Genomic DNA, 22535 nt, shown 5'->3' on the forward strand with positions numbered 1-22535 from the left:
AGATGGACCTGCAGATGAAGCACTATTATAAGATTTTTAACACTTCATCATATTCACTGACATAGACATTTCAAATGTTTATTATAGATTTTGCAATAAATAAATCTCAACTGGGGCCGTGCTCCTCATACAGCCAACAATTTCAGCTTTCGTAAACAAGGTCGCTCCTTGTACAGTTCAATAAACTGTACAATAGTTACTAACAACGTTTTTTTTTAGACATTTTAAGTACTATGAAACGCACATACAGCAAAGTTGTTTGCACGAAATTTAAAAAATTGCTATTGTACTTCAGAATTCAAACACGAGATGGCTGTCGAAAGACAATAAACGTTGGTGTGGGAGGGAAGTGGAGTTGCCATATTAAAGCGACTTAACTTTGGTGGTCTGGGTAAAAGTGTCGTCACTCGAGTAGCGACACAGGAATTTGAGTGTTTCCACACGCAGCTTCGATGATGCCTCTTGAGTGAGATCAAGTGACGTCCCTTTTGTTGCATGTAGAAACACGACTTCTATCACACAATCTCTCAATATCACCCCTAAACATTTACTGTTACTGCGCGTACAGAAATAATGAGCAATAATATTGCCCGTCTGGGACCGCTAACACAAAGTGTGTAAGCTACAACGAAACTGGTCGATCGACTGATACGGTGGTGACTTTCTGCGTGCGTAGGGGCCTGCCATGACCTGCAGCCAGTTGTGCGGTGTGATTAATCGGTGTCGTTGCTCGATGAGAGCGAGAATGTAATGATCGAAATACTTTTATCGATTGATCGATTTCAATTAGTTGGACAGATGTTTATGGCAATGTTTGGACAGTGGTTTGCGTACTCAAAGTAGAATTGAAAGCTTTCTGTGTCGGCTATGGTTTCTTGCAAACCAATTAAATGCTCTATCACGTGAGCTTCTAGTGAAAGAGAGAATTGGCCCAAATTGTGGCTATTACAATTTCTTGTGAAAAACTGAATAAAATAAACATGTGGCGGTGCATATCAACTGCGAAACTTAAGTCGTTTGTCACCGGAGTTCGACCACCGGGAAAGGTACTCAAAACGTTCAGTTAATACATAAAGGTGTTGTTTAAATACTATGTCTTTAAGGAAATTAACTGTGATGCAAACCTAACTTCAGTTGTACCTCTGTTAATCGTAGAGTACCTGCAAATGTAGGGCTTAATTCTCTTGTAAGCCAAGTTGTATTGTTGAGGAGACTGCTGCTGACTAGAATGATGTATGATGTTGGTACAGTTCATCTGTTAGTACTGAGAACGTAAGATATACTACTCATGCCCTACGACAAAACAAGGAAATTTAGCTAAGCAGCTGGCACAAAGTGTTTGATTGGAGATAGGATATAAATATTAAAACATTTAGGACAAGAGGCGAGAGTAGAATAAATTTGGATGGTTCTGTAAGAAAACCGAAAAGGAAGTTTTTAGTCCATGATAACAGTGCAAGTTTGTAAGACAAGATGAGATATGTTTCATTGTTTGATGGATTTTTGAAAATATGTATTACTTAACACATCTGCACATGTAGGCAGAGAAGAATGATGTACAAGAAGTTATACACACAAATATTCTTCATGTAGGGGTGAGATTTTAAAATGATCTACTACACATACAGCAGTGAAACAGGAATTCAGAAATATTAAAACAGAGATTTTTGCAGAAATCAGTTCATGTTCTTCTTGACAGGTGTGTAAAAATATTCTTTTATAAATTTGCTGTAGGCAAAATAAAATTTATGATATTGCACAGTTACAAAACTAGGTAGAACAGTGACATTATATTATATTGACACTTGTTCCTTGGAACATGAATATGACATTTCATAATGAGGTGGAACATGTCAGTTTAACAAAAGTTTTCATTGTACAGTTTTTTTACTGTTTCATATCTAAAAATTCATCTATTGAGTATGAGAACGTGTCATTCAGAAATTTTTCAAAATTTGTTTTTAAATGTTGGTTTGGCTATCTGTCAGACTTTTAATGCTATTTGGCAAATGACCAAAATTGTGTGGCAGCATAATTCATCCCTTACTGTGCCATAATCAGATTTAACCCAGAATAGTGAAGATCATCATTTGTTATAGCTATGCAGATCACTATTATTTTTTAATTGGGATGAGTTTTTAATAACAAATTTCATAAGTGTGTGTGTGTGTGTGTGTATTGTGTAGGTACTGTGAATATCCTGATTTCCTGAAATAAGTCTCCAACGTGATCTTTGGTGGACTTCCACTTTTATCCTGATTACACAATTGTTGTGCAATGAATACTTTTTCTCAAAATGATGAATTTAACCCAATTTATGATGCCATATGAAATCAGTGAATGAAAATAGGCATATTAGATTAATTTAGTGATATGTTCATCACCAAAATTTGCAATAACCCTAATGGCATAGGTAGCATCAGACTTATTCCCTTTTTTATGCAATGGTTTAAAAATAGCATATTTCAGTCTGTCTGGAAAAAGTACTCTTTCAGTGAGCTACTAAATATGTGACTGAGAATCCTACTTATCTGCTGAGAACAAGATTTTAGTACCCTGTTGGAAATGCCATCAATTCCATGCAAGATTTTACTTTTGAGTTAATTTTTTATTTTCCTAATTTCAGTAGGAGAGTTTGGTCGAATTTCAGTTTTCTAATATTCCATAGGTATATAGCCTTGCATTTCATAATGAATAGCCTAATCCTATTTTCTGTACATTTGAAAGATGATTATGAAAAATATCTTCTTCTGAGTTTTTGTTAACAAATTTTTCATTGAGTTTGATAGAAATAGTGCCCTGTTTTAACAACATTCTAAATTGTCCTAATTTTATTATAAGACATGCTAATCTCAGACATAATGCACATACTTCTGAGCTTTTTAATAACTTTTCTTAATACAGTGCAATAGCGTTTATTTTGTTTGACTGTTTCTGGCTCGATACTCCTTCTAGCTATGTCACAGTTCCCTTTCCTGTTTACAAGATATTTTTATCCTCTTAGTAAGCCTTTAGATGGTTTCTTAATTATGTTTCACGGTTTTCTTAGAGAAACTGTTTTCAAATATCCTCACAAAGGTAAAATGAAATATGTTAAATTTTAAATCAGCATCAGATTCCTTGTCCACCTCATCCCAGTCTAACTTATGCAAGCTTTCCTTAAAATTCACAGTTGTTAAATTGTTAGTTGGAAGCACTATTTTTGAGGACTGTTTGGCATTATTGTATGGAGCTATGTAATATACAGTAACTAGCTGTGCCTCATGATCAGACAGACAATTCTTAACAGGAAAAGCTTTTATTTCATTAAATTTAATCTTGGTCTATAAAAAAATTATCCATCCTATGCCACCCAAATAGGAAAGTCAATAATTGACTTCAAAGTGAAAATTCTTACCAAGTGATACTCCAAGATCAAGCTTTCTATCAGATTCTTTCAGAAAATCTGTATTAAAATCCCTACAAATAGTAATTTGCTTTCCTCTGTCTGATAGCACAACAAAGAATCCAAGATTTTCAAAAATAGCAGGAAATTTCCCAATGGGGACTAATACGCTGCTACAATTATAAAAGTATCCTCATCTAGTTTAAGCTGACACACATATGCTTCTATATTCTGCTCTACACAAAAATTTTTAGTTTCGAAATTTTTTGCATTGTGATAAATTTAACATATATGGTAACTCCTCGTCTCTCCATAGTGTGTCTACTTAATGTGCTGAAGCTTATACCCACCTACATTTAACTTTTACATATCTGTGACTGTATGATGTTCAGACAAGTATAATTCATCTATTCTACCTTCAGTTTCTAAATCTTCTAAACAAATAAGAAGCTCATCTACTTTGCTTTTTAATCCCATGCTATTCTAATGCAATATACTAACACTTTTCACTGTTTTTACGAGAATCTTATGACATACTGACATTATTTTTCATCATACTTTAATGAGAATCTTCTGATATTTGACCTACCTTCCTCAGCTTCTCACTAAGCTTAAATTCATATTCAGGTGGACAGCCGTTGAACTCCTTGTCTGTCCATCCAGATTTAGGTTTTCCCCATTTTATCTAAATTATTTAAGACAAATGCTGGAATGATTCATTTCAAATGGACATGGCTAATTTCCCACACTTTTCTTCCCCAGACTGAGAGTGTGTTCTGCCTCTAATGACCTTGTTGCCAATTGGACATTAAACACTAATCTTCTTTCCTTCTTTGCAATTCTACCGTTAGAAAGAAACAGTATGTTGTGGCAATAGTGATACAAGTTCCTAAAATATCCATATGGAAGAAATCATCCAAAGATTATATTTGAAAACAATCAATTATTAACAAAATTATTTAATTAGAGAGACACAAAATCTACTCACCAAGCTGCAGCAGAACACACACGTAAAAAATGGTTGTAATTGGCAAGCTTTTGGAGTCAGTTGCTGCTTCTTCAGGCAGAAGGGTTGAAGGGGTAGGAAAAGGGGCGAAGGAAAAGGACTGGGGAGGAGTATATTTTGGGAATGTCACCCAGAACCATGGGTCAGGGCAGATTTACTGTATTTACTTCTCCTTTTCTTACAGTGAGTCTCCCCTGACCCATGATTGTGGGTGATTTTCCCAAAATCTACCCTTTTTCCTAGACCTTCCCAATCCTTTTCCTTCACCCCTCTTCCTTCCCCTTCAGCCCTTCTGCCTGCAGGAGGAGCCTCTGGCTCCAAAAGCTTGCCATTTACAACCATCTTTTATGTGTGTGTTCTGCCGCCGCTTGGTGAGTAGATCTTTTTATCTGTATAATTAAATAATTTTGTCAAAGATTATATTTGGTTCTTCAATTTCACTTCAGTAGAAATTTTCTCCAGCCAGGTAATTCCATGTCAGTTCAACACAGAAAAGTAACATTTTTCCAACCTGATCATCTCAGACTTCTTTCAAATGTGGTGCATCCAGTGATCCAGATAAGAAATGGACAACTGCCAGTTTGTGGAAGTATGTGACACCTGTGAAGAAAGTTATTGATCTGCAAAGATTTGAAATAACATCTGATTAAACATAAATGACTATAATTTTGGCTTTAATCCAGATACAGCAATGAAATCTGTATCAATGAACAGATAATGAATAGAGCTTTACATTTATATCAACATGGCAGGTTTATTATAATTTTCACGTTCATATTGTTCGCCTGAACTGTAGACCTCGAATATCTCTTTTTTTGAAAAAATACGTTGTATTGCTTCAATATGCCATTGTAAATATGTTTACTATCAAGGCGGTACAAAGGCATCATGGTATTCAAAAGTGTCATTCATAAGTAATGCACAAAAATATTGCTTATGCTATTGTAGCATGGTATTATAAACTGTTATAGACTGTTTACAGTGTATCTTCAGTGAAGGGTTAGTTAGTTACATGTTCCATGATTCATTTTGCATGATAGATCATAATGTGGAACGAGTCATTTTACATTCACATCACAAATTAATTCATGTAAGGTTACATTCTGAACATTTAATAAGTTGTTTATTTTTTCCTCTTTCTTTTTTTTTCACAAAAACAAAAATGATTACAGATGTTAGTAATTCGTAACTACCACCTTTTACACATTACAGTAATAGAAATTCTTCTGTGGAATAGGAGGAGTTGTGAAGGAGAAACTTAAGCAATTTGCTATCAAACTTTACTTTGTTGCATGTCACGTGTTTTATGTAACTGGGTAAATGATAAAAAATTTTGTTACAGTTTTTAAATCACTGGTAAAAGATCAAAAACTTTTGTTGCAGCATTGTGCACTCCTTTTTGTGCTAAAGACAACTTTAATGTGGAATAACAAATGTAATTTTTTCTTCTGATATTGTAATTATGCACCTTCTTTTGAACTGTAGGGAGTTATTTACAACAAACTCCATGAGGGGATAAATGTACTATGAAGCAGCAGTCAGAATGCCCAACTCTTTAAACATATGTGTACAAGTTGATTGTGGTTGAGCACCTTTGCACAATCAAGACTTTCTCTTAAAGATGAGTTACGCCAGAAGATTTTTCCATATGACATTATTGAATGAAAAATGCCAACTTACTAATTTGTATCTCCCTAAAATTTGCAATGATTCTGAGTGCATGTGTGGCTGAGTTTCGAAGTACATTTTTCCAATTTAAATTCTCAGTAGTATGGAGCCACTAAGAACTTTGAAGTTTCCAACCTGTTTATTATTTCCTCACCATAGGCTTCATTTATCATTGGTGTAGTGCCACTAGATGTGCAGAACTAAATATGTTGTATCTTATTAAAATTGAGCATGAGACCATTCACAGAAAACCAGTCAGTGATACTTTTAAGAACTTTGTCATTTTTTCCTTTTTGTGTACATATGCTTGGATTCATTACAAAAGGAACTAATCTGCAAAAGGAACTGTATACTAGATGGAAGACAGTTCATGTATATGAGGAACAGTTGTGTACCTAAGATTGAATGTGGAGGAACACCATATGTGATTCCTCCCCAGTCAGAATTATGACCCTGGACTATATTGCTTGACATACTAAGTAAAACTTTCTGCATTCTTTTGGTTTGATGTGACATTTTCCATTGGTAAGCTACGATACCAGCAGTTGCAATGGCAAATAGAGGCCACAGGAGCATAGGACTGCCGGAGAGAGCACACACAGCAGTTTCCATGGCGCAGGTCACAGGCAGAAGAGGGCCACTGGCCAACCTAAGAGTTATGCATACGTGACGTGAAGTGGCACGCTTGACAAAACAGAGGCATACAGCCGAGTATAAATTCAAGTGTGGCATATCACACTGCTGGGCTACACGCAGCAGCAGATGGGGTGCCAGTATCTCAGTCCACGGCGGGTCATTGGTTTGACTCTCTGAGGCTGACATGGGGTCCGTAGCTAGCCAGGGCGGGTCACTCCTCGGCTCGCTACCACGGGCAGTCATCGCGGCTCCCGACACACGCTGGAGACTTCCCGGGGTGAGGGCCGCAGGTAATGTATGCCAGATATCGGGCGCTTGTTGGTTGCTGCGATCTCAGCCATGCTGGCGAGGAGGAGGACGCAGCTGGCCGCCTGCGGCTTACACCAAGCAGCACTGAGTCGGCTGCTGGCGCAGCCATCCTGGCATCATCGGAACTCTGTGGGCCGGCCAAAGCTGGCACAACACAGCATTGTGTTGCACAGCCGCTGAGGTACTGCCTCAGCATTGCGGGACCCTGTGTCTCAGACCAACGTGAACGGAGCACTGTAGTGGAAGCAAATAAATCTTTGTAAAGTTCTCGCCGAATTTTAATGGGGCAACTCCTGGCACCCACCCACTACATTTGGTGTCTTCCCGCTATATTTGCTCATCCTGGTACATTTGGTGGCAGACGCCGCCACAACAACACTATCAATCCCAGAAAGCATCAATTTATCTTGGAGAATTCTGTGACTCATACAGTCAAATGCCTCACAGAAAATACCAGCTGGCACTATTTTATCATTTATTTAATCATGTCAGAAATTCTGTTCTTGAATACATCATCTCCTCAAATTGTAGAGGCTGTCAGCAGTGAAACACGTCAGTAGTTATTGACATCTCTTACAATCTGTCATAAAGAGGGGTTTAATAACAGCATGTTTCATGCTCTCTGGAAAAATGCCTTGAGTTAGTGATATTTTATACATTTCAAATAAGACTGGGCTTATTACATGGAAACAAAATTTTAATACTACATTGGAAACAACATCAAAACCAGATGAGCTACTCGCATTCGGGAGGTCGACGGTTCAATCCCACGTCCGGCCATCCTGATTTAGGTTTTCTGTGATTTTCGCTCCAGGCAAATGCCGGGATGGTTCCTTTGAAAGGGCACGGCCGACTTCCCGCCCCGTCCTTCCCTAAACCGATGAGACCGATGACCTTGCAGTTTGGTCTCTTCCCCAAACAACCCAACCCTCCAACCTGATGAGCTTTTATTTTTGAGAGAATGTATAATTTTCTTAATTTCAGAAGGAGAAGTTAGTGATCCACTCATATGATTGAATTTTATGAAAGTTACATTTTTAACATACTACTGTGATTTTGCTCTTGAACCGTTTCTTCCTATGCTTTCTATTATATTTAAGAAATGGTTATTAAATGCATTTGCTACCCATGTCTCATCATTTATAGCCCTTCCAGTCACTTCAACAGTGATGTCGTCCTGTTCTGTGGCTGGTTGTCCTACTACTTTCCATGCAGCCTTATGTCTGTTCTCGGAAGTACTGATTTCTGACATTATTTTCATTTTCTTTGATTTTTTAATAACCTTTCTTAGTATTTTTTAGTAGTTTTTGTTGTGTGCAACTACTGCAGGATCCCTACTTGCTCTTACCAAAATATACAATTTCCTTTTCCCTTCACAAGATGCTTTAATCCTTCTAGTGATCCATGGTTTTTTTACATGGTTGTTTAGTGCCCTTCCTGATTAGATTATCGAGCAAGGTGGCACAATGGTTAGCACACTGGACTCGCATTTGGGAGGATGAAAGTTCAATCCCCCATCTAGCCATCCTGATTTAGATTTCCGTGATTTCCTTAAATTGCTCCAGGCAAATGCCTGGATGTTTCCCTTGAAAGGGCACAGCCGACATCCTCCCCCATCCTTCCATAATTCGATGAGACCGATGACCTCACTGTTCGGTTTCTTCCCCCAAAAGAACCCAACCCAACCGTGATTAGATTACATGGAAAGCTATTTTCTAATAACGATATGAATTTATCATGCAATAGATAAAATTTTGTATTAGCATTTGGTTCATTATAAATTACATCCAATGTCATCTCCTGTAAACTATCCTTAAAAACATTTGCCCTCGAGTCATTAATTATTCTAACTGATTTCCATTGAGGAGTATCCATACTGTAAGGTGCTGTGCTATTTATCCTAACAGACTGTGCATCATCATGATGAGGGAGGGGGAGAGAGAGAGAGAGAGAGAGAGAGAGAGAGAGAGAGAGAGAGCATTTGTTACTGGGTAGACAGTTATTTTCTTACGTTGAGAAACATCAAAGAAAGCATTATCAATTAGGGTCCTACTGTCTTTATCCACCTGTATTGAAAGTTACTTACTGGCACCGAATCATGGGATCCAAATAAAATTTCCATATTATTTTGCCTATCACAATCCTTCAGAAAATCTACATTGAGTTTACCACATTCTATTAACTGCTTGCTGCTGCCTAACAGATGGCACAGTAAAGAATCTAGATTCATCATGTTGTTGTTGTTGTTGTTGTTGTTCTTGTTGTCTTCAGTCCTGAGACTGGTTTGATGTAGCTCTCCATGCTACTCTATCCTGTGCAAGCTTCTTCGTCTCCCAGTACCTACTGCAACCCACATCCTTCTGTATCTGTTTAGTGTATTATCTCTTGGTCTCCCTCTACAATTTTACCGTCCATGCTGCCCTCCAATACCAAATTGGTGATCCCTTCTTCTAGTCAAGTTGTTCCACAAACTTCTCTTCTCCCCAATCCTATTCAATACCTCCTCATTAGTTATGTGATCTACCCATCTAATCTTCAGCATTCGTCTGTAGCACCACATTTCGAAAGATTCTATTCTCTTCTTGTCCAAACTATTTATCGTCCATGTTTCACTTCCATACATGGCTACACTCCATACAAATACTTTCAGAAATGACTTCCTGACACTTAAATCTACACTCGATGTTAACAAATTTCTCTTCTTCAGAAACGCTTTCCTTGCCATTGCCAGTCTACATTTTATATCCTCTCTACTTCGACCATCATAAGTTATTTTGCTCCCTAAATAGCAAAACTCCTTTACTACTTTAAGTGTCTCATTTCCTAATCTAATTCCCTCAGCATCACCCGACTTAATTCTTCTACATTCCATTATCCTCGTTTTGCTTTTGTTGATGTGCATCTTATATCTTCCTTTCAAGACACTGTCTATTCCATTCAACTGCTCTTTCAAGTCCTTTGCTGTCTCTGACAGAATTACAATGTCATCGGCAAACCTCAGAGTTTTTATTTCTTCTCCGTGGATTTTAATACCTACTCCGAATTTTTCTTTTGTTTCCTTTACTGCTTGCTCAATATACAGATTGAATAAAATCGGGGAGAGGCTACAACCCTGTCTCACCCCCTTCCCAACCACTGCTTCCCTTTCATGTCCCTAATCTCTTATAACTGCCATCTGGTTTCTGTACAAATTGTAAATAGCCTTTCGCTCCCTGTATTTTACCCCTGCCACCTTTAGAATTTGAAAGAGAGTATTCCAGTCAACATTGTCAAAAGCTTTCTCTAAGTCTACAAATGCTAGAAACGTAGGTTTGCCTATCCTTAATCTTTCTTCTAAGATAAGTCGTAGGGTCAGTATTGGCTCGTGTTCCAGTGTTTCTACGGAATCCAAACTGATCTTCCCTGATGTCGGCTCCTACTAGTTTTTCCATTCATCCGTAAAGAATTTGTGTTAGTATTTTGCAGCTGTAGCTTATTAAACTGATTGTTCGGTAATTTTCACATCTGTCAACACGTGCTTTCTTTGGGATTGGAATTATTATATTCTTCTTGAAGTCTGAGGGAATTTCGCTGTTTCATACATCTTGCTCACCAGATGGTAGAGTTTTGTTAGGACTGGCTCTCCCAAGGCCGTCAGTAGTACCAATGGAATGTTGTCTACTCCGGGGGCCTTGTTTCGACTCAGGTCTTTCACTGCTCTGTCAAACTCTTCACGCAATATCATATCTCCCATTACATCTTCATCTACATCCTCTTCCATTTCCAAAATATTGTCTTAAAGTGCATCACCCTTGTATAGACCCTCTATATACTCCTTCCACCTTTCTGCTTTCCCTTCTTTGCTTAGAACTGGGTTTCCATCTGAGCTCTTGATGTTCGTACAAGTGGTTCTCTTATCTCCAAAGGTCTCTCTAATTTTCCTGTAGGCAGTATCTATCTTACCCCTAGTGAAATAAGCCTCTACATCCTTACATTTGTCATCTAGCCATCCCTGCTTTGCCATTTTGCACTTCCTGTCGATCTCATTTTTGAGACGTTTGTATTCCTTTTTGCCTGCTTCATTTACTGCATTTTTATATTTTCTCCTTTCATCAATTAAATTCAATATTTCTTCTGTTACCCAAGGATTTCTACTAGCCCTCGTCTTTTTACCTACTTGATCCTCTGCTGCCTTCACTACTTCATCTCTCAAAGCTACCCATTCTTCTTCTACTGTATTTCTTTCCCCCATTCCTGTTAATTGTTCCCTTATGCTCTCCGTGAAACTCTGTACAACCTCTGTTTCTTTCAGTTTATCCAGGTCCCATCCCCTTAATTTCCCACTTTTTAGCTGTTTTTTCAGTTTTAATCTACAGGTCATAACCAATAGATTGTGGTCAGAGTCCACATGTGCCCCTGGAAATGCCTTACAATTTAAAACCTGGTTCCTAAATCTCTGTCTTACCATTATATAATCTATCTGATACCTTTTAGTATCTCCAGGTTCTTCCGTGTATACAACCTTCTTTCATGATTCTTAAACCAAGTGTTAGCTATGATTAAGCTGTGCTCTGTGCAAAATTCTACCAGGCGGCATCCTCTTTCATTTCTTAGCCCCAATCCATATTCACCTACTATGTTTCCTTCTCTCCCTTTTCTTACACTCGAATTCCACTTACCCATGACTATTAAATTTTCATCTCCCTTCACTATCTGAATAATTTCTTTTATTTCATCATACATTTCTTCAATTTCTTCGTCATCTGCAGAGCTAGTTGGCATATAAACTTGTACTACTGTAGTAGGCGTGGGCTTCGTGTCTATCTTGGCCATAATAATGCGGTTACAATGCTGTTTGTAGGAGTTTACCCGCACCTCCTGCCACCGAACTTCACTAATTCCCACTATATCTAACTTTAACCTATCCATTTCCATTTTTAAATTTTCTAACCTACCTGCCCGATTAAGGGATCTGACATTCCACACTCTGATCCGTAGAACACCAGTTTTCTTTCTCCTGATAACGACATCCTCTTGAGTAGTCCCCGCCCGGAGATCCGAATGGAGGACTATTTTACCTCCGGAATATTTTACCCAAGAGGACGCCATCATCATTTAATCATACAGTAAAGCTGCGTGCCCTCGGGAAAAATTACGGCTGTAGTTTCTCCTTGCTTTCAGCCGTTCGCAGTACCAGAACAGCAAAGCCGTTTTGGTTAGTGTTACAAGGCCAGATCAGTCAATCATCCAGATTGTTGCCCTTGCAACTACTGAAAAGGGTGCTGCCCCACTTCAGGAACCACACGTTTGTCTGGCCTCTCAACAGATACCCCTCCGTTGTGGTTGCACCTACGGTACGGCTATCTGTATCGCTGAGCCACGCAAGCCTCCCCACCAACGGTAAGGTCCATGGTTCATGGGGGGGGGGGGGCTTTCAATTTGGTGTCAGTAATATACCATGTTCTGGTGCTAACTGTTTTGCTCTTCTTATCATGTAATCTGAAGTCAAAAAATCGTTCCCCCCTGCGGGTTCGGGGGTACGAATAGGCCCGCGGTATTCCTGCCTGTCGTAAGAGGCGACTAAAAGGAGTCTTCAAAGTTTCGGCCTTATGTGATGGTCCCCACTTGGGTTTGACCTGCCATTTTCAAAATTTCCGTTGTTAGTGCGTGCCATTTGGGGAAGGACGCCTTACGTGGTGTTTTTCTATTGGTCCATCGTGCACCTCCATATTGCATGCTATCTATTGTCGTGTGGAGGGATTTACACCCCATGTCTTCTGGGTTGCCTCCTCGTCTTGTGCGCAATCCCCTTCTTAGCGCCCACGGCAATTGTGGACCCTTTCAACACCTAAAATCCAGCACGGTAGCCAGTCCGTTGTGGTGGGGTCGTCATGTACCCTCTTGGTGGTAGCCCCCTGACCACGCAGGGATCGCACTACAGATGCCAGAGCTGTTTCCTCCCCATGCATGCCAAGGAGTATGTGCCCATCTTGTCTGGGGCACGGGGACTCCGGGCAATGGGATATCGGCCAGGTACCCGTTGCTTTGGCTGGGTGGCGCCCTTGGGGAGAGCCCTCGTTCGGAGTAGGTGGCATCTGGGCGGATGTGGCGCAATGAAGCGCAATAAATCTCAGCAAGCTGGTGGCCGCACTGCCACCAGCGTCTCTAAGCGAGGTAAAATTGAATTCGATGCTGCACAATATGATCCTCAGTCGTTCCCCTCGTTGGCTGCGCCATGGGAGGGACGCAGATCTTTTGCCAAGCAGGAGCCTTATGTACCACAATACCTTGTCTGCAGCAGAAGTGATGGTGACTCCTTTCTTTCGACAAAGCCTATGTTTTTTGTGGAACACCTGGAGGATAAGTTTGGGGAAGTGGCGGGTTTGTCTAAAATGAGGAATGGGTCCATCCTCCTCAAGACGGCCTCCCCAGCCCAGTCACGGGCGTTGCTCTTGTGTGATAAGCTGGGAGATGTCCCTGTTACCGTCACTCCCCACAGTAGCTTAAATATGGTCCAGGGGATTATTTACCATCGCGACCTCTTGTTACAGTCCGATGACGAGCTGAGAGCTGACTTGGAACGACGTGGTGTGCATTTTGTCCGTCGTGTGCACAGAGGACCCAAGACCAACAGGGTGGCCACCGGTGCCTTTATCTTGGCCTTCGAGGGTGCTGTATTGCCTGAGAAGGTCAAGGTAATGGTTTACCGTTGTGACGTCAAGCCATACGTCCCTCCCCCGATGCGGTGCTTCCAGTGCTGGAAGTTTGGGCATATGTCCTCCCGTTGCCCATCCAGTGCCACATGTCGAGATTGCGGACGCCCCTCCCATCCCGATTCTCCATGTGCGCCTCCGCCTGTCTGTGTCAACTGTGGGGAACACCACTCTCCATGCTCGCCGGACTGCCCCGTTCTTCATAAGGAGCGGAAGATTATGGAATTTAAGACCCTGGACCGGCTTACTTATCGCGAGGCAAAACTGAAATTTGAAAGGTTGCATCCTGTCCCTCTTCAAACTTCTTATGCTGCAGCTACGTTATCGTCGCCCTCGCGGGCGGCAGTTGTCGCCTCCTCTGTGCCGCCTTCAGTTGGCCCTCGGGGCCGTCCATCTCTGTCTGCCCCCCTTGTGTCTGGGGGCAAGCCTTCCTCTGTTGCCCCCTTAGCAGTTGGGGGCAAACCCCCTTCTGTCACTCCCCCCGCACATGCTTCAGGAGTGACATCTGCTCCAAAACCAGGGGGCTCGATCCCTCCCCCTCCCCCTTCTCTGCCGGCGTCGTCTCTGCCGGCTCCTCTCTCGCGGAAGGGGTCCCTCGGGGCCCTCCCTTCTTCCGTTTCTTCTGCTACCCCGCCGGATGTCAGCCAGTGGCTGAAGGTTCATCCACCTGCTGGTCGTAGGGCTTCTGCGTCGTCGTCAGCCTCCGACGCTCCTTCAGAGAAACTCTCCCAGCCCTCTAAGCCAAAGGACAGACGCGAGAAGAAGGACCGGAACGTGTCCAAGAAGAAGGACGCTCCGGCAGTTTCAGTACCGCCTGCTGTCAATAGCTCTGGCTCTGGGGATGCGGTGGAGATCCTCGCCTCTGCCGCGGATCTCGCCCTCACGGAACCCTCGGGGACGTCTCCTATGGACACAGCTGACTCTCGCTCGGTGGCGGCCGTTGACTCTGCGGCGCCGTCTGCCTCTTAGTGGACTTAACGCCCTCCCAGTCCCTTCCTGCTTCCATTCTCCAGTGGAATTGCGGCGGTTATTTCCGCCACCTGCCTGAGCTCCGGATGCTTTTGAGTGTTTCCCCTGTTCTGTGCATTGCTCTTCAGGAAACTTGGTTTCCAGCAATGCGGACCCCTGCCCTTCGCGGTTATCGGGGATACTATAAGAACCGCGCTGACTGTCAACGAGCTTCAGGTGGAGTTTGCCTCTTTGTTCACCACTCTGTCTGTAGCTCACCAGTACCCCTTCTGACGCCTTTAGAGGCAGTCGCTGTCAGGATTGAGCTCTCGCCGGCTATTACTGTTTGCTCTGTTTACATTCCTCCGTATGGGCAACTCCCCCGACATGTCTTGGCTGCGCTGCTGGCTCAACTCCCGCCGCCATTGCTGCTTCTGGGCGATTTCAATGCCCACAACCCTCTATGGGGTGGGACTGTCTCCGATGACCGTGGTCGCGCTGTGGAGCATGTGTTGGCTCAGCTCGACCTTAGCCTATTGAACACCGGTGCTCCCACGCATTTCAGTGTGGCCCATGGCTCGTTCTCGGCCATCGATCTCTCTCTTTGCAGCCCCGGACTTCTCCCATCCCTTCACTGGAGAGTGCATCCTGACCTGTGTGGTAGTGACCATTTTCCCATCTATTTGTCACTGCCCCAGTGTCATTCTTCTGGTCGCCTGCCCCGCTGGGCTCTCAACAGGGCTGACTGGCCGGCTTTTACTTCCGCTGCCACCATTGCTTCTCTCCCACAGGGTGACCTCGTCAATTATTTCTGCGGCCGAGACTGCCATCCCTCGCTCTTCTGGACTCCCTCGGAGGAAGTCTGTCCCCTGGTGGTCGCCGGAGATTGCTGAGGCTATTCGCGACCGTAGGCGGGCTCTCCAGCGTCATAAGCGGCACCCGTCTCTGGAGACCCTCATCGCCTTTAAGAAGCTCCGTGCCTTGGCCCGTCGTCTTATTGCACGGCGTAAGCAGGAATGCTGGGAGAGGTACATTTCATCCTTGGGCTCCCGTGTCTCCCCGTCGCTCGTGTGGTCCCGCATCCGGCGGATTTATGGATACCAGACCCCTATGGGTGTCCCTGGAATCTCCCTGGATGGCGCTGTCTGCACGGACGCCGCCACCATTGCTGACCACCTTGCCACGCACTTTGCTACAAGCTCTGCGACTGCAACTTACCCTCCTGCCTTTCGCTCTCTAAAGGAGCGCGCCGAGCGGACGCCGTTATCGTTCCACACACGTCGTTCTGAAAAATACAATGCTCCTTTCAGCGAGAGGGAATTCCTTGCTGCCCTTGCCAATTGCCCTGATACAGCGCCAGGACCGGACTGCATCCACGCGCAGATGCTGAAGCATCTCTCCAGGGACTGCCAGAGACACATCCTCACCATCTTTAACCGCATTTGGAGCGAGGGCGTGTTCCCGTCGCAATGGCGAGAGGGTGTTATCGTTCCCATCTTGAAGCCCGGTGCGGACCCTCTGGCGGTGGACGGCTATCGCCCCATTACACTAACCAACGTTTTGTGCAAATTGCTCGAACGTATGGTGGGGCGGCGTTTGTGTTGGGTCCTTGAGTCGCGCGGTCTCCTCGCTCCATCCCAGGGTGGCTTCCGTCAGGGCCGGTCTGCTGCGGACAATTTGGTGCGGCTGGAATCTGCTATCCGTACGGCCTTTTCCCTCCGTCAGCATCTCGTTGCTGTATTTTTTGATCTGCGGAAGGCATATGACACAACATGGAGGCATCACATCCTTGCTACGTTGCGCGAGTGGGGTCTTCGTGGTCAGCTTCCAGCTTTTCTTCAAAACTTTTTATTGCGCCGCTCTTTCCGGGTGCAAGTCGGTGCCGCCTCTAGTTCATCTTATATACAGGAAAATGGGGTCCCGCAGGGCTCGGTATTGAGCGTTTCCTTATTTCTAGTGGCCATTAATGGTCTGGCTGCAGCTGTGGGGTCGTCGGTGTCTCCTTCTTTGTATGCCGACGACTTCTGCATCTCATTTAGCTCAACGACTACGGGAGTCGCCGAACGCAGGCTGCAAGCAGCCGTTCGCAAGGCGGCATCATGGGCTCTGACTCATGGATTTCAGTTCTCTGCGGCCAAGACTCGAGTTATGCACTTCTGCAGGCGTCGGACGGTCCACCCTCATCCGGAACTTTACCTCGACGGTCACCTACTTGAAGTGGTGGACACTAGCCGCTTCTTAGGACTCGTCTTTGATGCCCGGCTCACATGGGTTCCTCATATTACTCAGCTGAAGCAAAAGTGCTGGCAGCACCTCAACGCCCTCCGCTGCCTGAGCCATGCGTCTTGGGGTGCAGATCGCAGCACGCTGTTGCGATTGTACAGAGCCCTTGTGCAGTCCAGGCTTGATTATGGGAGCCTGGCCTATGGGTCTGCATCGCCCTCAGTGTTGACGTTGTTGGACCCCATACACCACTGTGGGGTTCGGCTTGCAACTGGTGCTTTCCGTACGAGCCCCGTGGATAGTCTGCTGGTGGAGGCCGGGGTTCCCCCGCTGCGGACTCGCCGCCACCGACTGCTCGCCATGCTGTCCATGTGCATTGCTCACCGGGCCATCCCAATCATCGCCTGCTTTTCCCTGCCAGGGTCCTCCCTCTGCCCGACCGGCGACCTAGGTCTGGGCTTTCCATTGCTGTCCGTGTCCAGTCCCTGCTGTCGGAACTGGGGTCGTTCCCTCTTCTGCCGCCCTTCCGGGCCTGTGCACCCACGCCTCCCTGGTGTATGACCCGTCCGTCCGTCCGCCTGGACTTGGCACGGGAACCCAAGGACTCGGTTCCGCATGTGGCCCTCCGTCACCGTTTTCTTGCGCTCGTCGCCTCGTTTTCAGGCTGTGAGCCTGTCTACACTGATGGTTCCCTGGTGGATGGTCGCCCTGCCTACGCTTTTGCTCACGCTGCCCATGTTGAACAGCGCTCCTTGCCGGCTGGCTGCAGTATTTTTACTGCAGAGCTGGTGGCCATATTGCGCGCTCTTGAGCATATGCGTTCCTGCTCAGGTACGTCCATCGTCATCTGCAGTGACTCCCTGAGCAGCCTCCAGGCTATCGACTGCTGCTATACCTCTTGTCCTCTGGTATCCTTTATTCAGGAGTCTGTTTTTGCCATTACCCGCTCTGGTCGTTCGGTGGTCTTTGTTTGGACGCCAGGTCACGTTGGCATCCCGGGGAATGAACGTGTCGACAGGCTGGCCAAAGGGGCGGTCGACGCCCCCACTTTGGCGATCGGCCTCCCGGCTCGTGATTTGCAGCTGGCGTTGCGCCGTAAGGTGCTTCAGATGTGGCGTGACGAGTGGCGTAGCCTGACTTCTCCGAATAAACTGCGGGCTGTCAAGGAGACGACCGATGTGTGGCAGTCCTCCCTGCGGGCTTCTCGCAGGGACTCTGTCGTCCTGTGTCGGCTCCGCATCGGCCATACCTACCTGACGCACGGACATCTTTTGCGTCAGGAGGATCCCCCCCTGTGTCAGTGTGGGTCCCGGTTGACGGTCGCCCACATTTTGTTGGAGTGTCCCTGCCTGCGCATCCTCCGGCAGACTTTTAATCTCCCGGGCACGTTGCCTTTGGTTTTATGCGACGATGCCTCCATGGCTGACGACGTTTTAAATTTTATCCGTGGTAGTCCTTTTTATGGTTCCATTTAGGGGGGACCTGTCCCTTTCCCTTTCTGTGTATCTTGTCCTCGAGTGTCTCATTGGTTGCAGATTTTAATGTGTGTATTCGGATGGTTGACTCTTTCCCAATTTTTGTACCCATGGTCAGTCAACCAGTCTCCGACCCTCTTATTTTCTTCCGTTTCTTTCTGTCCAGTGTTCGTCTGTACTCTTCTTGTCTCTAGTGTTCGCTGACACATTGGTGTTCTTTCAGTGACTGGGGGGAGGGGCGTCTCCTCCCCCCTTGGGGTTTTACCTGTTCCGTAAATTTTGTTTCGCCGGTTTTTTGGAATGGGGGACTGATGACCTTAGCTGTTTAGTCCCCCTTAAACATCCCAACAACAACAACAACAACAACAAAAAATCGTTTGTGGTTTTACTTATACTCCATCTCTTTGGAAGCATTGTCAAAATATTTATCTTGTCACACGTACTTTATGTATTGCGAAACTTATCTTTCAGCCTGTCTGTGAGTTCTTTTTCTCCATTTTTTTCACACACTTCTTTTTCCACTTGTACCACATACACATGCTACACCACTGAAGCAACACATGCTACACGACTGAAGCAATCTTTTTCAGTTTTCGCTTTGAGTACTTTTTCCACAGGCAGCAACCTCTTTCTTCACAGGGGATTCACCTAAAAACTGAAGGCTGGTATTTGATGAAACCAGTGCCATATCTGATACTATTTCCATCTTCACTTTACATCTTCTCTGGAAGTACCTAGCACACACAGCTGAGGCAATACCTGCAGGTGTTGATGGATTTTGTGATATTTGCTTTCAGAATTTGCTGTAAATTTTTCCACCTAGCAGTACATTAGTATACTTGTTTACTACACACTCCTAAACACTCTTCAAAGTCTTTTGTATCCTTGAAAGACCTCCATCTTTAAATGGATTGCAACAGTGCAGTTTTGACTTGAAATGCATTTTTTACAAACTATTGCTAAATGCTAACTTGCAGCACATGTACACTGCAGACCTCGAATGTGAAAATTCTTATAAGCCTGGTATGTTGCTTAGCAAGGTAAAGCTCTACTCGTCAGCTTTTCAGTGAAATGAGTTTCATTGCTGTATCTGGGTTAGAACTAGAATTATAATCTCTTTTGTTGAAAGAGACACATGTAAATTTCACCCAATTTCCAAAATTTGCAGACCTGTAACTTCCTTCACAGTTGTCATATACCTGTGAAAGCTGGTAGTTTTCCATCTCTTATCTGGGCCATTGGGTGCGTCAAATTTGAATGAAGTCTGAGTGGATTGGGTTGAGTGCTGTATTGAATTGACATGTAATTACCCAGTCTGCACTGTGTGTGATGTAGAACATTGATTCATCTTCTTACTCAAAGAGCAAGAAGATATCTTTGCATTGTACTAGTCACAAATGATATGTGGCAGGGTATACATCAGTGGTCAGTATCACCCTGCCCTTCTTCTCCCACCCCCACTGTGCTGTTTAATTTGTAAATAATGCATGGAAGGATAACTATTAATAAGCTTCGGTATGTGCTCAGATTTATACTTTTGTTGCCATGGAAATTTGTGAAATTTAGCACACCCAAATGTAAGGAAAGGGGGGCAGGCTGTTAATTGCTTGATACATCTTACATTGAATGCTCTTGGAATTTGGGCAGTGAGGTAATCTAACAAAGTAACACAAATGTTTAATACATTTTTGTCAAACTAACAGAGGGTGTGTGTGTGGTTTTTTCAAAATGCTTATGTATTGTTTTGTTAAAATAATTCCAGATGTTTCAGCAGCAAAGGGAAAACTTCCCACCTGTGATTTTCCTTCGACAAACTCGACGTAATGTTTCAACAGTTGAAACACGATTTCGTAAAGCACAGGATGGCAATAAGAAACTGAAACCATTTGCATGGTTTTTGTTGGTGAGTGAAACTAACTTTTCAGATATCAGGAGCAGTGTATTATCTTTGTTCTGTAATATTTGAATGTTAATGTTTGTTTCAAGTAGCTCGTGCCGATAACAACATTTGCACTTGGAACATGGCAAGTGAAACGCCGGAAGTGGAAGTTGGATCTTATTGCAGATCTTGAGAGTAGAACAAAGCAGGCCCCATATGATCTTCCTGAAGAGTAAGTGGCACTTCATTATATAAGTTCTGTCAGTATACGTGTATGTTGACATATGGATGGGTTAGTTCTTCCAATATTCACTGAACTGAGGCCTATGTGACACATTATAGGGAGTCTTATTGGCAATGATATGCATGATTTGGGAGTACTCCCCAGATATGTGTGGCATCTGTGGGCTTCTCTTCTATGTCACCTTTTATGTGCAGAGATAGAGCAGCTACACAGCATTTATCACAGAAAGTTGCAGTATAGTTTAATTTACAAAGAAGTCCTTAGGAGCAAACATTATTTACATATGAAACTTCCTGGTAGATTAAAACTGTGTGCCGGACAGAGACTCGAACTCGGGACCTTTGCCTTTCGCGGGCAAGAGCTCCAGCACCTGAGCTACCCAAGCACGACTCATGCCACGTCCTCACAGCTTTACTTCTGCGAGTACTTCGCCTTCTACCTTCCAAACTTCACAGAAGCTCTCCTGCGAAACTTGCAGAACTAGCACTCCTGGAAGAAAGGATATTGCGGAGACATGATTTTGCTGCAGCCTCGAGAATGTTTCCAGAATGAAATTTTCACTCTGCAGTGGAGTGTACACTGATATGAAACTTCCTGGTAGATTAAAACTGTGTGGTGGACTGGGACTCGAACTTGGGACCTTTGCCTTTCGCGGGCAAGTGCTCTACCATCTGAGCACTTGCCCATGAGAGGGAAATGTCCCAAGTTCGAGTCTCGGTCCGACACTCAGTTTTGATGTACCAGGAAGTTTCATATCAGCACACACTCCGCTGCGGAGTGAAAACTTCATCCTAAAAATTATTTACATATTTTGCAAAGGATTATGACAATTATGACACTGTCAACATTCTTGCTTACTTTCTGCTTGTAACCCTTACTTTCATGGCCAGAATAGATGAGAGATTAGCCACTTCTAGGTGAGATTGATGTGTATTCATCTTGTGCCATTATTTCCTTTTGTATGTACTGCATATGTAGTGCTTGAAGCAGGCAAGTGTGTAATAATAGTAATGATATCCCTAAACTATGCAGCTGAAGACTAGTTTAGCTATTGTAAGAACTGGTTTCAGAGAGTTATAATTGAGGTCATCCATGAGAATCTCTGCACCAAGACATACTGTCATTAAGTTCTATTGCTAGCAGTCAGACTTTATCATCATATGTACATCCATGTCTGAGGTGTTTAAAATGACTCTCTGTTACTATTTAATAGTGTTGGTAGAAAGATTGTGTCACCATGATTTTTGATGCAGATTTTGAGATAGTCAATTGATAAATCAACTACTACTACTACTACTACTACTACTACTACTACTACTACTACTGCCACCACACACACACACACACACACACACACACACACACACACACACACACACCATTGTTCAGAAACACAAATTATTTCTTAATTGAACCAAAAGCATACTGTTGTACAGTACCAATATTATGAAAAGGAAAGTTGCAAATCACCATATAGCAGAGATGCAGATAGGCACGACAGAAAGACTGTCACAAATAAAGCTTTAGGCCTGTAAGGACTTCATCAAAAATACATCTCTCTCTCTCTCTCTCTCTCTCTCTCTCTCTCTCTCTCTCTCTCTCTCACACACACACACACACACACACACACACACACACACACATGGCTGCAGTCTTAGGCAACTGCAGCCACACTCCGGGGTGCAGCACCAGTGCATGATGGGAGCAGCGACTGGGTGGGGGTAAGGAGGAAGCTGGGCGGGGTAGGTGGGGGGGGGGGGGATAGTGAGGTAGGTGTGGTGGACAGTGCAGTGCTGCTGGGGAGTGTGTAGGGACGAAGTGGAGAGAGGGTGAGGCAGCTATGTGCGTTTGGGAATTTAGGCGTGGAGAGGTGGGAAGGATCCACATGCCACAGGCTGTGAAGCAATCATTGAAATGAAGGATGTCATTTTTGGCAGCATTCTCAGCAATCGGGTGGTCCGCTTGTGTTTCTTGGCCACAGTTTGTCGGTGGCCGTTCATGCGGACAGACAGATTGTTGGTTGTCATGCCCATATAGAATGCAGCACAGTGGTTGCAGCTTAGTTTGTAG

General features: G+C 43.9%; 1 protein-coding gene across 1 annotated transcript in view; it reads left to right on the plus strand.

Moving 5' to 3' along the window:
* Window positions 1–682: 682 nt before the first annotated feature.
* Window positions 683–22535, plus strand: part of LOC126268590 (surfeit locus protein 1) — a 61201-nt gene continuing 39348 nt past the window's right edge. The window contains exons 1-3 of the mRNA XM_049973922.1: window positions 683–1046; window positions 20105–20245; window positions 20332–20453. Coding sequence (XP_049829879.1) covers window positions 981–1046; window positions 20105–20245; window positions 20332–20453 — 329 coding nt within the window. The 5' untranslated portion in view covers window positions 683–980. The remainder of the gene's footprint in view (window positions 1047–20104; window positions 20246–20331; window positions 20454–22535) is intronic.

This window comes from Schistocerca gregaria, chromosome 1 (genome assembly GCF_023897955.1).
Source record: "Schistocerca gregaria isolate iqSchGreg1 chromosome 1, iqSchGreg1.2, whole genome shotgun sequence".
Classification (NCBI taxonomy): Eukaryota; Metazoa; Arthropoda; class Insecta; order Orthoptera; family Acrididae; genus Schistocerca; species Schistocerca gregaria.